At 38.9% G+C, this 16,647-nt stretch overlaps 1 protein-coding gene across 4 annotated transcripts in view; it reads right to left on the bottom strand.

Moving 5' to 3' along the window:
• The window catches only part of CSTPP1 (centriolar satellite-associated tubulin polyglutamylase complex regulator 1), a 182,458-nt gene extending 171,637 nt beyond the window's left edge, over window positions 1–10,821 (bottom strand). For 2 of the 4 annotated variants that reach the window (XM_076001958.1, XM_012789343.3), the window contains exon 1: window positions 10,670–10,820. In XM_076001958.1, coding sequence (XP_075858073.1) covers window positions 10,670–10,715 — 46 coding nt within the window. In that variant the 5' untranslated portion in view covers window positions 10,716–10,820. Of the gene's footprint in view, window positions 1–10,669 lie in introns of all 4 variants that reach the window. The other 2 variants (XM_012789354.3, XM_012789364.3) reach the window with 2 other exon arrangements.
• Window positions 10,822–16,647: the final 5,826 nt, after the last annotated feature.

The following is a 16,647-nucleotide window of genomic DNA, read 5'->3' on the forward strand; positions in this document are numbered from 1 at the left end:
TAAACAGCAGGTTCAGCGGTTTACAGGCTATCAAGAAAGACAATCAATTTTAAGTCTCATTAAATAGTTGACTTTGAAGATAGTCAACATATATTAATTAATTCATCCTCTCAACCCTCTGTGAGGTAGCTTTTATCAACCCCATTTGTTGGGGAAATTTGATCAAGGGGAATAGTATTTTCTGTTTACAAAACACCAACCCTATAAAGAACTCCACATGATTGTTTATCTTCTCAATCTTCTAACATTCCTGTGGGGTAGGTGGCAATATTACCTTTTCCATTTTTATAGGTAAAATGCAATGGTTCAAGGAGCTTAATGACTTACATTGTAGCCTTAGTTTTATCCACTAACTAGAAGACACTTCTTTGGATTAACACTAGACCATGGACCCAAGTCTGAAGTGCACATAATTCAAGAGTGTTGAGTTTCTAGTTTTCTCTATGGCCATCTTTCAACACATCACATTCCAAAAAGACTGGAATCATGCTTGTTGTTTAAGCTCACATGTTCAATGTTTATAAAGCTTATTGTTATCATTTCTCTAAATTGGACTAGGTAGGTTTTGTCTAGGTGCCCAAAAGCTACATTATTTTTTGTTTACTGTCTGTGCACTAGCATTGTAAATGATGTCATCAGTAATGTACAAAACTCTTAGACAAAGCTGCAGGGCCAATAAAAGCAACTCACTTGGGGAAGAGTGCAATTCTTCTTCCCCTTTTTTTTTTTTTAAGTAGCCACCACACAAAAAGATGACTCATTAAGCCCCAAAGAGGTGACTATGCCATGTAAGGGTTTTCTTATGCAGCCTTCCACAAAGAGATCTGAGTGGCAGCATAAGGCGTCCTCTTCTGTGCATTTTCCTTCAGGCAGAATGTGCATTTGTGTGGCTACATACACAATTATAATCTCCTCTGAAAGGCAATTCCTTCCATATGACAGGCTGAACAGTGGCCTGAGTGCTAGCCTCATGTTGCCCATGCAGTTAACATGCTGAAATACCAGACACATTTAATCTCTCCTTTCTGAAAAACTAAGATGGGACAGAAGAAGCAAAGCTAGAAAGAACTCCATACAGAGAGAAAGGAGGCCAGCCCAAGCGCCCAAACTCACTTTCTCATGGACTGAACTTCTTTGTGTGTTGCCTACTTACGTGTCAATTTGCAGGACTTTGGGGCATGAGAACCAGGGAGCTGAGTGGTTCTGGCAGCCTCTCCATTTGACAAGCAAAGCCAAAGACATGTGGCCTTTCGTACATTTTACATTCAAAAGTGTTATTGTTTCAAACATGCCTATTTTAAAATATATAATTTTCCCATTTAGAGCACAGTTGTATGTAAGTTGGCCACAGGAGGAGTTCTGCCATAAGAATTACAAAAAAAAAAGCAACTAGTCCTAATGCAGTCCTATACCTACCAGATGCCTCTGTTTGCTGGGGGCCAATGGGGCTATTCCAGGTGAGAGAGGTCTGAATTTAACAAACACCTGATATGAAGTCCTGGGGCATAAGCAGATTTCTGTCTGAGATTACAGAAACTGAAGCTTATGTTTTATCACAATTACCTGTAATCTCAGGGCCAGATAATAGTATTAAGGAGACCTTGAGCTACACAATAGGACAGCTGGAAAAAAGGCTTTTACTCTCTCCAAAGAATAGTGCTTTTAAAAAGCTAATTCAATGAAGAAAAAGAAAGGACTCTGAAAGTGCCTTCTCAAACAATATTTACTTTTACTAGGTTCCTGCTAATCAAACAAAACTTAGTCAAAAGCTTTTATGAAAAATACATTTGATGATTTCAGCAGTAATTGCTTTGTTTAAAGAAAGGTGCTTAAGAAAAAAACATAGCTAATGGGATCAGTAATTTGGTAAGTTCAGATGTGTTTGGGAAAATCCCTCCTCTCTTTGATAAATCATTAAAATTCTGCTCAGATAAATGTGTTTTGACTTGAAATTCCAATCATAGAATGAGCTATTTCCTAAGGCCCCTAGGGAAGTAGTGCAAGGGTGATCCCAACACAGAAAAAGGACCTAGGGATTAGTTTACAAGGGTAATTCCAGTTTTAATCAAAGCATATCACTCTGCCCAATGAAAGGAAAGGATCTTTTGGAGATGCCCCCAAATTATCCAAAATTGTATAAAAATCCTTCCTTTTTAAAATACCAGTTTAAAAAATGGATTAAATCTTAGTGTTGTATAACCAAAACATAGAAACTATGCTATTAACCAAGAAAATTAACCTTAGATATAATCAGAGTTTAAATCCAAAAGAATCCAGGGCTGATTTTAATCAGTCATGCGTTTTTTCATTCATGGAAAGGGGAAAAACATAGTTTCTCTCACATGGTAGGAATTCAATAACTATTTATTGAACTGAATTCCTTTCTCCCATTTATTTTAAAATTTATTCTGCTACTTAAAGCAGACCATTCATTCAAGAATTGAACACTTCACTTGGGCCAAGCATTGTGCTAGACTTTAGAGATACTGAGAGAAAAAAGGCTGTCCTCATGGTTTACATTCTAATAAGAAACAGACAGTAACCAAGTATACAAGTAGATAAACAAAATAACTGTGATAAGTATTATGAAGGATATAAAAAGGATAATAAACAAGATAGTCTAATGGATCCTGTCTCTTCTGATCCACTATTATTACTTTTTAAAACTTCAATTATCCACTTAGCCACCTAGAATTACTCATTTAGCAAATATTCTATTTGTGCAAATAAAAGTGACCCCCAACTTTGGGTAGCATTTGGAAGATTTTATGATTACTTGAATGTGTAAATGTTAAGCAAGGTAAAAAATTTAAAGAGCTATTTTAAAACCCTAGAATAACACTGAAATCACCCTGAATTTACTTTGGAGAAATGGGGGTACACAAGGACTAGAAACAACAAGCCTAAGAACTCACTTGCTCTTTTTTTTCCCCCCAACAGAAATATATTTATTATATTTATTAAATAGCTTACAGAATCCTTGGCAAGGTGGAAGGAAGAGAGTCTAGGCTGAACTTACAGGAACAACTCCCAAAAGGCACATTCCAAAACTAGGCCACCAAGGGAACTGCTGCCCCTGCCATAAGTGAGAAGCTCACAACCAAACTGGGAAAGGGCCAAAATAGCTGTTGGCTCTAGAACCATAGAGTTCACACATTCTATAATGGCACGTATTACACTGTCACTTTGTGTTATGGTAATTTATGACTATGTCCCCTCTCCCATTTATGATGAAGGATACTTTATATTCATGCCTTGCTTTATATAGAGAAGGTATTCAGGAAGGAAGGAAGGAGGGGGAGGGAGAAGAAAAGAAAGGTGATTTTATGACCATGTTCATAACTATTTTAAAGTGACCAGATTTATATATTATAAACCTAGTTTCCAAATATTTAGGAAGTCAGTATAACATTTATAATATTTTATTTTATTTCATTTCCTTTCTACAACAACCCACTTAAGGTCCTAAGAGTATTTCTGCTAATTTATTGTAAAGAGCGTTGTTTCCTGGTATAGAATTGGGTGGTGTACAAGTTATATTCAAACAAAGATGGGTTTACATATCAGGATTCATTCAAAAGCAAAAAAAAAAAATTGTGCCTGGCTGTCAGACAAGTAGCTATCATGCACTATAGTATCAGCAAATACAAAAAATAAGATTAACAATGCTTAAGAATCTTCCACATAGAAAGAGTCCTATGTCAGAACCTTTGCCAAGGCTTAAGAAACTGTATTAACCTCATAGCTGGGAGGGACTATATCAGTGACTGTTGGATGTTGTCTCAGCCCAGGTACTGTGAGAAACAGGCAACAAAACAGGATCAGACATGCAAAAGATGTACGGAGTGAAACACCCAGGACAGAAAATGGGAAGGGAACCAGAGGAGTCTGATACAGCTGCGAGACCATAGTGCAGGTCTGGGCCTAGTAAAGGAGAGAGAGGGGAGGAAGGGACTTAACAGCAGTGCAGTAGGAGTCTTCAAGCCAAAGCTGCTCACCAGAGTCATCACACATCTCATAGAAGTGGGTCTGTTCTGCCTAGTCATTGACTGGGAGCAACCCATGGGAAGTGTGATATCAGTGTGAATAAGGTGTTGGATTCATAGCTGAAGTAGGAAATCAATTACCCCGCCCTCCCAACAGTAGGAGATCTGAGAGGTACACTTTCATGGTTGCCAAAGGTGCGCTACAGATTTTTTATAAAAGTATAGTAATAATAGCTAATATTTATTGTGCACCTATAGAGGTGCTCTAAAAAGATGATCTCTTTGTATACCCTATTTTCACAATGTAGGCACAAGGTCGTAGCCAAGCACTACTCTAAACGTTTACATGTATGAGGTAAGTACTATTATTATCAACATTTTACAGATGTGGAAACTAAGGCACAGAGAGATTAAGTAACTTCTTCAAGGTCACACAGCTACCCAAAGTACATAAATTATTGTCAATGAAACTCTCCCAAATGGTTTAGAAGTTATCTTCCTCATTGCCTGCCTCTGAGAGATGAGGCCAATGGCAAAAGCGAACTGGAATTTTACCATTCTCTGATCCATCGTGATTCCTAGGATGCCCCCTCATGGTAGAAATGTTAAATGAAGCCTTTAGATTCACCTGAATTTATTCTAGGATCCTCATACACATCTATGCAATAGTTGAAGCCCCATTTTTGGAGTTGTTCAAGGTATTTATAGAATAGAGTTTAAAACCATGTGGACTTGAATCAGACTGCTGGATTAGAATTCCGGTTCCACCACTTACTAACTAGTCATTTGGTATTTTTCTGTGTAGTTTCCTCATCTGTGAAATGGAGATAACAACTGAAATTATCTTCACATGTATTAATATATGTAAAGCACCTAAAATGGTACCTAGTGTTAATACTTAGTAAGTTGTTAAAAAGTCTTAGTTTTTATTAGCTACTCACATTTGGGGTACCCTATGGTCATATTATCCATATTCCATTTAACATATATATGAATTAAGTATAGGAGTGTATACAATGATAAGTAAAATATAATTCCTGTTTCTAGGAAATTTATTTGCAACTAATGAACTGTTTAAGAGCTCCATGCTTATTAACAGGGAAGCAAGAACCACTGCCCTTTCAGCCAATTATTATTTTGGTGTGTTTGTTTTGATCTTTTTAGTGGAGAGGAAAAAACACAGGCTATGAAATCTGACAAATCTAGGTTTGAATCCCTGCTTTACTATGCATCATTGCTTGTGTGATCTTGTGCAAATCAATTAGCCTTTCTAAGTCTCATTTTCTTTATTTGTAAAATGAGATATTAATAACTCCTAAATGAGACTAACAATTAGTACCTACTTCATATGGTAGTTTGAAGATTATATAAGACACAGTGTCAGTCATATAGGAAGACTTCAAAAACTATAGCTTAAAAAAAAAAAAACTATCCAATGTGTTGTGATTCCTCAAAATGCACAGCCCCCAAAGGAGAAAAACCACCTCTGATTTCCTAGAGTTACCTGTTTTGCCAGTGAAGCAAGAATCACTGACCAACCTTAGTGAAAATAAGCAGGTCCCATGGAAATAAAGGAGGCAATCTGGAGCATGAGTGAAACCATGCACCTCACCAAATTAGGTGGAGTAAAAACTAAACCTCACACCCTCATGCTTATACTCAGGTCAGCACGTAGGTGGTGTGTTTGGCAAACCTGGGACCAGAAGAGGCTGCCCTTCGGCTCTAGAGAGCTCTACACACCCAACCATACAGAGACACACCTCAGCCTCTGGCAGAAGCTTCCAATAAGTAGCTTTCATAAGGCTGGAAATCTTTTATGGGTCTTACACAGAGAGCTCTATATTTATTTCACCTCCTTACCAGACCTTCCTCTCTCTCTTCAGGCCTGGGCATTAACAATTTTTATCACTACATTCTGATGACTGCAGACATGAACATCATTGAGCTATACTTTAATGACAATCTTAAGCTCTTAAGCCATGCCAGGCCATGATTACAGGTTCCTAATCCACAAAGTCAGTGGGGAAAGGATTAGTTTACCCAACATGATGAAAGATTGTTTTCTTCACTAATAGTCAAAAAGGCAAATACAATCCCTGGCTAGCAGGTAGAAAAGTATATCTATAGATATTCATTGAACAGATATCCCTGTAATTCATACCATAATCCTAAAAAGAGGTCTCCAGATACACTTACCAAAGGGTATTCAGCTTTAGCTATTCTGTTTCAATGAATGCCTAGGGCTTTCCAGTCTCTGCAATTTTCTTTTCTCTACATGTATTTTCTTTTCTAGGCGTACACATTCAAGTGGCATCATAATTTGTAAAAACAGAACAAAACAAAAACAAATTTTAAAATTTACAGGTATTTAAAATTTTAAATCAGGAAATATTTTATCAGTTTAATCTCTAGGGAGTGGTTTTAAGTGGTCATTAAATTGACAGTGAATGCTTCAAAACAGCATGCCTCTAAGAAAGACTAAACTATAATAGACAGAGGTGGTTCTCAACTAAAAACAAATACATTTCAGCAGAGTTATATGGTTTGATGAACCATGAGGAAGCCAGTGAGTAGTATGACTGTGCTAAGGGCAGTATGAATTTCCAGATGGTGGTTAAGACAGGGAGTTAAGACAAATATGCAACAGAGCATGAAGGAGCATTTGTCCAGGATTCAAGTATTAAGGGTGGTTGGACTCCACTGAAGCTTTTTCAACCAACCTGAGACTTCTATTTGTAGATTCATTGTCATCATTGCCACTGAATTAGCATTCCTGGGAAAGCCACTTTATGGAGGGACCACCAACTTCTACTCACCAAAGCACCAGTATATCAAATATGTCAAGCCTTTGAGACATATAATTCAAAGAGCAAACACTCAAGGAACTGAATAAAGTAGGCTTTTCAAATATTTCATAGATTCATTGAGTACTAGGTAAATGAGATAAAATTAATAAAATCTTTAGCAAAAATATAGGTACTGCTAGACACTGATATTGTTATTCATTGGATACAAAATTATCTGTGATATAAATATTCCCTTTTAGCTGATTAATGAATGTGGTCACTGTCTTTTTGTTTGTTTGTGGTTTTTTTTGTTTTTTTTTTTTGAGACAGAGTCTCACTTTTGTTACCCTGGCTAGAGTGAGTGCCGTGGCGTCAGCCTAGCTCACAGCAACCTCAAACTCCTGGGCTCAAGCGATCCTCCTGCCTCAGCCTCCCAAGTAGCTGGGACTACAGGCATGCGCCACCATGCCCGGCTAATTTTTTGTATATATATATTTTTAGTTGGTCAATTAATTTCTTTCTATTTTTAGTAGAGACGGGGTCTCGCTCAGGATGGTTTCGAACTCCCAACCTCGAGCAATCCGCCCGCCTCGGCCTCCCAGAGTGCTAGGATTACAGTGTTTGTTTGTTTTTGAGACAGAGTCTCACTCTGTTGCCCGGGCTAGAGAGCCATGGCGTCATCCTAGCTTACAGCAACCTCAAACTCCTGGGCTCAGGCAATTCTCCTGCCTCAGCCTCCCGAGTAGATGGGACTACAGGCATGCACCACCATGCCTGGCTGTAGTCACTGTCTTAAACTCTCTCCATGTATAGATATGTAGGTATATATGTTTATGTATATATATGTGTGTATATACCTTTCGGAGACCAAATAGCCCTTAAACTTGGTGAAAAGACATTCAACTTCATAAAAGAAATGCACATTAAATCTACCCTGAGACTATTTGTTACTTAACAGATTGCCAAAATCCGAAAGTTTGATCTATTTTGTTGGCAAGAGAGGTATTCTCTTACATTGCTGGTGGCAATGTAAAATGGCATAGCCCCTATGAAGGAACAATTTGGCAACATCTATCAATATTTCAAATGCACATGCCCCTGATCGACCAATTCCACTTTATGGGATTTATCCTTGCAGATACACTCACAAGGAACAAAATTGATGGTTATTCACTGCAGCATGTTTAGTAATAGCCAAAGGCTAACAACTAACTGTCTACCAATGCAGGATTGGTTACATAAATTATTTAAACACAATACACACAAGAATACATTTTTAAAGGAATGAGGAAGCTCTCTAATGACACAGAAATTACTTTGAGATATACTAAATGAAAAAAATGTGCACTATGTGTTCCCTTATGTACATAATAAAATAAACTCTGGAAGGATACACAGGAAACCAGGAATAGTAGTTACTTGTAGGAGGCCTGAGGGTGGATTGGACCTGGACAGATGGGGAGATAAGAGTGAAAGGAGACTTTTTATTATAAACTTCTTTGTATTTAAAATTTTGAGCTGGGCACAGTGGCTCACGCCTGTAATCCTAGCACTCTGGGAGGCTGAAGCAAGTGGATCCTTTGAGCTCAGGAGTTCAAGACCAGCCTGAGCAAGAGTGAGACTCCATCTCTACTAAAAATAGGAAGAAATTAACTAGACAACTAAAAAAATATACAGAAAAAATTAGCTGGGCATGGTGGCACATGCCTGTAGTCCCAGCTACTTGGGAGGCTGAGGCAGAAGGATTTCTTGAGCCCAGGAGTTTAAGGTTGCTGTGAGCTAGGCTGATGCCATGACACTCTAGCCCAGGCAACAGAGTGAGACTTTGTCTCAAAAACAAATTAATTAATTAATTAATTAAATTTAATTTAAAAAAATCTTTTTAGCTATAGCTACTGGAATGGGATATTTTTTTAAATTGTTTTAATCAAGTTTTCATATTACCAATTCAAAAATTTAAACCAGAATTGTTTTCCATTTAAAAATATGTACGGTATATCCATACAATGGAATATTACTCAACAATAAAAAGAAACAAGCTATAAAGCCACAAAAAACCATGGGGGAACTTAAATGCCTGTTCTAAGTGAAAGAAGCCCATCTGAAAAGGTAACACACTGTATGGCTCCAGTTATGTGATATTCTGGAAAAGACAATACTTTAAAGACAGTAAGATCATGGGTTGCCAAGGGTTTCTGGGGAGGGAGAAGGATGAATAGGTGGAACACAGAGAATTTTTAGGGCAGTGCAACTATTCTGTATGATAGTGTAATAGTGGATACATGACATTAAGCATTTGTCAAAAACAATACAATTGTACGACACAAAAAATGAACTCTAAAGTAAACTATGTACTTTAGTTAATAACGTATTCATATTGGTTTATCAATTGCAACTAATGTACCAGCTAATGCAAAATGTTAATAATAGGGAAACTGAGCGGGGAAGAGAGCTCTCTGTACCATCTGCTCAATTTTCTGTAAAATTAAAACTCTTCTAAAAAAAATAAAATCTATGACATTTAAAATGTGTATGTGGGCCAGGCGCAGTAGCTCACACCTGTAATCCTAGCACTCTGGGAGGCTGAAGTGGGGAGGCAAGAGGATCACATTAGGTCAGAAATTCGAGACCAGCCTGGGCAAGAGCGGGAGACCCCCTTCTCTACAAAAAGTAGAAACATTAGCCGGGTGTGGTGGCATGTGGGCCTGTAGTCCCAGCTACTAGGAAGGCTAAGGCAGGAGGATCCCCTTGAGTCCAGAAGTTTAAGGTTGCTGTGAGTTATGAGCACGTCACTGCACTCTACCCAGAATGACAAAGGGAGAAGACTCTGTCTCAAAAAAAAAGAAAAAGTGTATCTTTGTGCATATATGTGTATGTGTGTGCCTTTTTTCATCCAGTACATATGTTACATACTGACTGGTGTTCATTAAAATACTACAGATAACAGTTTTACCTAAAGAACTAAGTCAAGGCCTGGCGCAGTGGCTCACACCTGTAATCCTAGCACTCTGGGAGGCCGAGGCAGGCGGATTGCTCAAAGTCAGGAGTTCAAAACCAGCTTGAGCAAGAGTGAGACCCCATCTCTACTATAAATAGAAAGAAATTAATTGGCCAACTAATATATATAGAAAAAATTAGCCAGGCACAGTGGCGCATGCCTGTAGTCCCAGCTACTTGGGAGGCTGAGGCAGCAGGATTGCTTGAGCCCAGGAGTTTGAGGTTGCTGTGAGCTAGAGTTAGACTCTGTCTCAAAAAAAAAAAAAAAAAAAAGAACTAAGTCAAGAGCTCAAGTTCTGGAATGGGCAAATCTGGTTCTTATCCTAGTGCTACCATTTTCTAGCTGTGTGGCCTTATTTATGTAAATTACCTCTTCAGCCTCAGTTTCTCCATCTGTAAAAATTGAAGAAAACACAGTAACTCCTCCTAGGGCTGTTAAGAAGTTCATATAAGGAATAATGCACATAAAAGGCTCAGCATACAGTGCCTAATGAAAAAGAAAAGCTCAAGATGTGAGCTGCCACTATAACGGTAAAATGATTATTCATGGAATGACTGACTGGGGCATTGAAGGTTCCAAGATTACTTACTCCACTAAGCACATATATAATTCCCCAACAGGGCCTCAAATCCTTAAGTCCAAACTGATACACTTTGAATAAAATCCACATTGCCTGAGTTCCAGTCTGTACACTTCAGATCATTCTTTACTTCCCAGATGCTTTTCCCTTCCTGCTCGGCCTTTCAGGCTCAGGCCTTGGAACCCCCGCCTCTCCGCCCCTCCTCCTTACACCTCGACCGATCCCATTCAGACCCCGCCCCCACCCCCTGCTTCCTCCCGGACCATGGCCTAATTCGTCTTCACGTCTTTCCTTCCTCAAAGTTGAAGGAAGCTCCTACCCAGATACTCGTAGTCCGGCAGGGCTAGGCGTTCGGGACTCAGCATCCTTTGACCCAGGTAGCTTCAAGGCTCTCTTCGGCTTCCGGAACCCAGGTCACCGTCTCTTTTCGTTGCCATGGCATCCACGCGGCGGGAGGGGAGGCAGGAGGCGGAGGGGGTGTCACACAAACAGTCTCCGTATGGAAAAGCGGAGCTGGCCACACAAGTTCCGGGAGCGGTCGCTTCGCGGTGGTAGAGGTTTCTTTGGAATCTCATTCTTGAGGACTTGGTTTTAGAGGAATCTGAGGTGGAGCATTCTTTTGAATCTGTCATATTTCCCGGTGTCGAAGAATCACTGTCAGCCATCCATATCCGCAATTTCTGAATTTCATAACTATTCCTGCTTTCTGCAGCTGTTATCCTAACTCACAATAATACCCCCTGAACCCCAACGAATACTTAGTATCCCATTAGCTATTTTTATCTCTTTAATATTTACTATCTTAAATTGCTACAGAGTGCTTTCACATGCGTATATCTTGGCTACTTCTAGAGGTCAGGGACGTGTCTTTTCTGCCTACGGCAGGGCTGGACACACAAAAGGTGCTTATTAAGTCCTCTGTGAGATAATTGCCATTTCCTGTCAAATTCCTCTTTATCTTTAGTTCTTCCTTCTATTCCTATGCCTTACTATTTAGTACTCTTCCCAAGTGTCTTTCCATTTTCCTACAAAGACACTTTACTCCTTGAGGGAAAGCAGAAACGTGGGCACCTATTACCATCCTCAATGCCCAATTGCTCTCTTCTCTAAGAGGAGAGAGTATTCATTGGTTTTTTGTTTTTTGTGTTTTTTGTGTTTTTTTTTTTTTGAGACACAGTCTCGCTTTGTTGCCCAGGCTAGAGTGCCATGGTGTCAGCCTAGCTCACAGCAACCTCAAACTCCTGGGCTCAAAGGATCCTACTGCCTCAGCCTCCCGAGTAGCTGGGACTACAGGCATGCGCCACCATGCCCGGCTGATTTTTTTTATATATATTAGTTGGCCAATTAATTTCTTTCTATTTATAGTAGAGACGGGGTCTGGCTCTTTCTCAGGCTGCTTTCGAACTCCTGACCTCAAGCAATCCGCCCGCCTCGGCTTCCCAGAGTGCTAGGATTACAGGCATGAGCCACCGTGCCAGGCCTGATTGGTTTTCAAGTTCCCAAATCTTTCTCCTTTTGCTCCTTTCCACTCCCAATAACAGGTCAGAGGTCTGTGGCACTTGTCACAGTTCAAACCTAGCAGAAAAAGCCACTCTGTCTGCATGTTTTTAGTTAGTGCCCTTCCCTTCCAACAAGGTGAGGTTTTCATCGTAAAAGAAAAAGAAAACAAAAATCAAGCTATCAAAGGAATGCCTGGAAAACCAGTAGACCACCTACACTAGGAGGAAAAGGAAAGAGGAGGTTCTTCTCTTTGTGTTCTGAGTGGCCTATTCTTAGCATCCTCCAGAAAGGAGCCTCAAACCTCCTAATTCTCCCTTTCTCTTAAAATTGTATATGTGTCTGAATTCTAGGCTCCTGTGAGTCACTCTGAGTTTGGATGTGGTAAGGATAAAGGGACAGAGCCAAAGTAGGAGCAGGGTTTAGTATCTTGAGGTAATGAATTTACTAATTTGTTTTTTTTTGTTGAGACAGAGTCTCATTTTGTTGCCCAGGCTAGAGTGAGTGCCATGGCGTCAGCCTAGCTCACAGCAACCTCAAACTCCTGGGCTCAAGCAATCCTTCTGCCTCAGCCTCCCGAGTAGCTGGGACTACAGGCATGTGCCACCATGCCCGGCTAATTTTTTTATATATATATCAGTTGGCCAATTAATTTCTTTCTATTTATAGTAGAGACGGGGTCTCGCTCTTGCTCAGGCTGGTTTTGAACTCCTGACCTTGAGCAATCCGCCCGCCTCGGCCTCCCAGAGAGCTAGGATTACAGGCGTGAGCCACAGCGCCCGGCTACTAATTTGTTATTTACTGTCAAGTCCTGCAAATTTGATTTAAAAATATTTGCCGCGGCTGGGCGTGGTGGCTCACGCCTGTAATCCTAGCTCTCTGGGAGGCCGAGGCGGGCGGATTGCTCGAGGTCAGGAGTTCGAAACCAGCCTGAGCAAGAGTGAGACCCCGTCTCTACTATAAATAGAAAGAAATTAATTGGCCAACTAATATATATGCAAAAAATTAGCCGGGCATGGTGGCGAATGCCTGTAGTCCCAGCTACTTGGGAGGCTGAGGCAGGAGGATTGCTTGAGCCAGGAGTTTGAGGTTGCTGTGAGCTAGGCTGACGCCATGGCACTCACTCTAGCCTGGGCAACAAAGCGAGACTCTGTCTCAAAAAAAAAAAAAAAAAAAAATTTGCCTTGTTTCCTGCTCCCCCCATGCAGCTTGAGGGTATAGCAGTTTCATACCCGTGACTTATTGCTATATTATTAATAGAGTAATAAGATAGTAATTATTAAGGATGATAATTTTATTTTATTCCCAAGCAACCTGAAACTATTTGCAGATAATTTCATTTGTCCTCATAAAAACTTTCTAAGACATGTCTCCCTTTTCTAAGTAGGGAAATTGAGGCACGAGTTACAAAAGTGACTTGTCTAATCATCTATCATGTCAGTGGGAGAGCTGGAACTGGATCTCAGCTATCCCAACATCCAGGATAGTGGTCTGACCACTAAACCACACAGCCTCTTTTTTTAGGGTTTGTTGGCTTGGTTTTTATTTATTTATTTTTCCTTTTGCTCTATCTTGCTAGCAACTGGAAGCTTCCAAATAAAAGAAGAGAATTTTGAGTCCACACTGAACATTTGACATCTCTTTATTTGTAGAGCATTATCTTGGGACTTGGAAGGTGCTGTTGCTGGGATCTGTGTGGTGGAGCTGGGAACTAGCCCCAAGAATATAGCTTTGTTTGGGCATTAACCCATTTGTGGTCATAATAATGATAAGTTTCAGCACCAGTGGCGCCCGACTGTTAATGACTCAAAGAAAGCTAAATAAGAACAAGATGTCATCTCTGGAGCAATTTGTAGGTTTTTCCTACAGCTCCATCCCTTCCATAAAAATCCTAAGGACCCTTGCAGTTAAAGTCAGTCTTTGACTCTGACTGTCCTGAACATTCTATTGAGGGGGACTTAGAAAAGGGTAGGAGGTTGCTAGACTAAGACTTCAAGAAAATTTGGAGTTTTACAGACATAACAGGTGGCCTTACTGGTGGTGGAATTACTATTTACATTTTTCTTCTTCACACTTTTCTATATGCTCAAAATTTTCTATAATAGGCATGTATTATAACCTGAAAACAAGTAATAAGTGGCATGAAAATTTTTAAAATATTTTTTAAGCAGATGTAATGACCTTCCAGATAGTGTTTGTTTTTCCCAAGAAGTAGCCACTACTTTTAGATTTCTCTTCTGTCACGGATTATGTGATAATAGATTTGGCAACACATTGGTTGAGGAGAAAAGTTTTCAGTGAAACACACTATATCAGTTTTAAGAAGAGTAGAAATATACAAGAATAATTAAAATCAAGCGTATTTTTGTAACCCCATTGAATATTAAGGGAAAAAAAAATGTCAGCCTTCAATCTAAATGGACCTTTCAGGTTCTTAAATTGTCATAACATATTTCTAAAAAATTTACCAAAACAATAACAACCCAGATAAATCAATAACTCAGAAGACTATTCCATAATCCTCAAAAGAGGCAAGTGATATGAAATTGACCAAAAATATAGCATGAGATGTTAAAGGCAGTACCATAGCATTAGTAATGGAAACTCAAACTCAGAACAATAGGAAAAGCACCCATAAGAGAGAGAATATATTGAAACATCAGTTTATCAGATTATAATTTCTGATTTTATAAAGAGAAAATTAAGAGACATCTCTGGTTCTGCAGAGGACCTATCAAAAGGTTGATAGGGAAGAAAATCTTCCCTGAAACTGAAGACTACAGAAAAGCAAACATGAATGTACTAAATAGTTTTAATCTTCAAGGAAGGAATAAGAAAGAATAAATGCAGGCTGAATTATTGCTGTAAAACATTTTCAAGAAACTAGGGCAAGCTTTTATCAACTCATCAAGCAGAAAAGATGCTAAAGGCAAAGTAGCTACTAAGAAATGCAGGTCATGAAATTCGTGCAGAGCCACTAGGCTGTACTTGAAAGACTTATCTTCCATAAGAGTAAAGCAGAAACTAAGTGTGATACCACTGTCTGGGATTAATATGTTTAAATTAAAAATGATATTTATAGAAAAGTCGTTTTGGACTACCACAAATCAATGCACCAGAGCTTTGGGGGAATTTGCAAAGAAAAAGAAATGTTCACAAACTCTTAAGCAGTTAAGAAGAACTAATGCATTATTATAAGAAAGTGGTTAAGAGGACATGGCTTACATTGAACTGGAGCTCAAAGGCAATTACAGACTTGTACCTTCTTGTTATTTTATATTTTCAAATGCTGCAAAAAGAACTGGGATTTGTACTTTTATATAATTTGAAGGGGGGAGATTTTCTGATTATTCTTGATAGCCTACAAAGTTAGGCCATCTTTCTCTGTCTGAGAGCATGTATTTTTATAAGCAGTTATGTCTTTTAAAAAAATTATTTGAACTCTTCTACTAGATTGTGAGTTCTGTGAGGGCAGAGGCAGTCTTCATTCATCTTTAAACTTCTAGGGCCACATGCAGTGCCTGGAAGAAGGCAAGTATCCAATAAATGCCTGTTAAATTAATTTGTTCCTCTCTAGATTAAAAGTCTAGAAAATGAAAGCCATTCAATCCATAGAATTTATGGTTGCCTTGTGGCAACAAATTCATAAAACAAATTCGTTAAGCAAAAAGGCCAGCAAAATGCAAGACATCATTGAGAAAGGCATTAAAAATCAGTCAGAAAGTACTGGCATATATTTCCTACACCTAAGTACTGTGTGTGACAGGCCACCAGGTCTTTAAAAATGCCCAGAAAAACAGCAACTAAGTCAACAAAAGGCCTAGAGGCAATGCTTCGCATAGACAAGTTAAGAGAACTAGTTCAGGAGGTTGCTAGGGAATATATGATACTACAAATCGTTAAACTTAGGATATGAATTTAGAGTTCCCAAATTTCAGAATCTTAGGACAAAAAGCTGGAGTCTGTGTCTATTTTTTTCTCCCTCAAGCCATCCTCTACATTATCACTAGAATTTATTATTCTAAAATTCAAATTTGACAATGTTACTTCTTTACTTAAAAAGTGTTTCTGACTCACCATTACTAGGATGAAGCAAAGCTCCGTAACATGCAGACATATAAATCCTTTCACAGTTTGGTCTAAAGTTCCTTTTCCAGCCATCTTGCCACCCCCTCTTCTCTACTTACTACTCCAGCCAGCTTTCCTATTCGATATGCCCCAAAATACTGAACTCCTTGACATCCTTTGTTTTGGCATAAGCTCCAACCTAGAATGTACCGCTCCCATATTTTCTGCTTAGTTAACTACACATCCTATAAGATACAAGCTAAATGTCACTACCTCCATGAGACTTTATCCAATCTCCCAAGGAGTCAGTAGCCACCCTGTATGTTAGTGTTTATTATATTCTATATTTATTTGTCCTCGTGGATTGTGAATTGTTCATGGCCAGAGAACATGTTTTATTTGATGTTATAATCTTCCCACTACCCAGAAAGACAGTCTAAATATTTGTTGAAAGTCACAATGATTTATGCTTGAAATTGGAAAATGTATGACAAATTAAAAAAAAAACAAAACTATTGGCTGCAGTAATTTTAAGGAACTTATCAAGAAGGATAAATATCCTCATAGCTTCAAAATGGGTTCAGATTAGTCCATGGATGATAAGCCCATATAGTCCTCGAGGGAAACTAGAATCTAATATGTTATGATCTTATTGTGTTTTTTTTTTTCTTTTTTTTTGAGATGGGGTCTTCCTCTGTTTCCTGGGCTAGAGTGCAGTGGTGTCATCATAGC

The sequence above is a fragment of the Microcebus murinus genome, chromosome 4, assembly GCF_040939455.1.
Source record: "Microcebus murinus isolate Inina chromosome 4, M.murinus_Inina_mat1.0, whole genome shotgun sequence".
NCBI classification, from domain to species: domain Eukaryota; kingdom Metazoa; phylum Chordata; class Mammalia; order Primates; family Cheirogaleidae; genus Microcebus; species Microcebus murinus.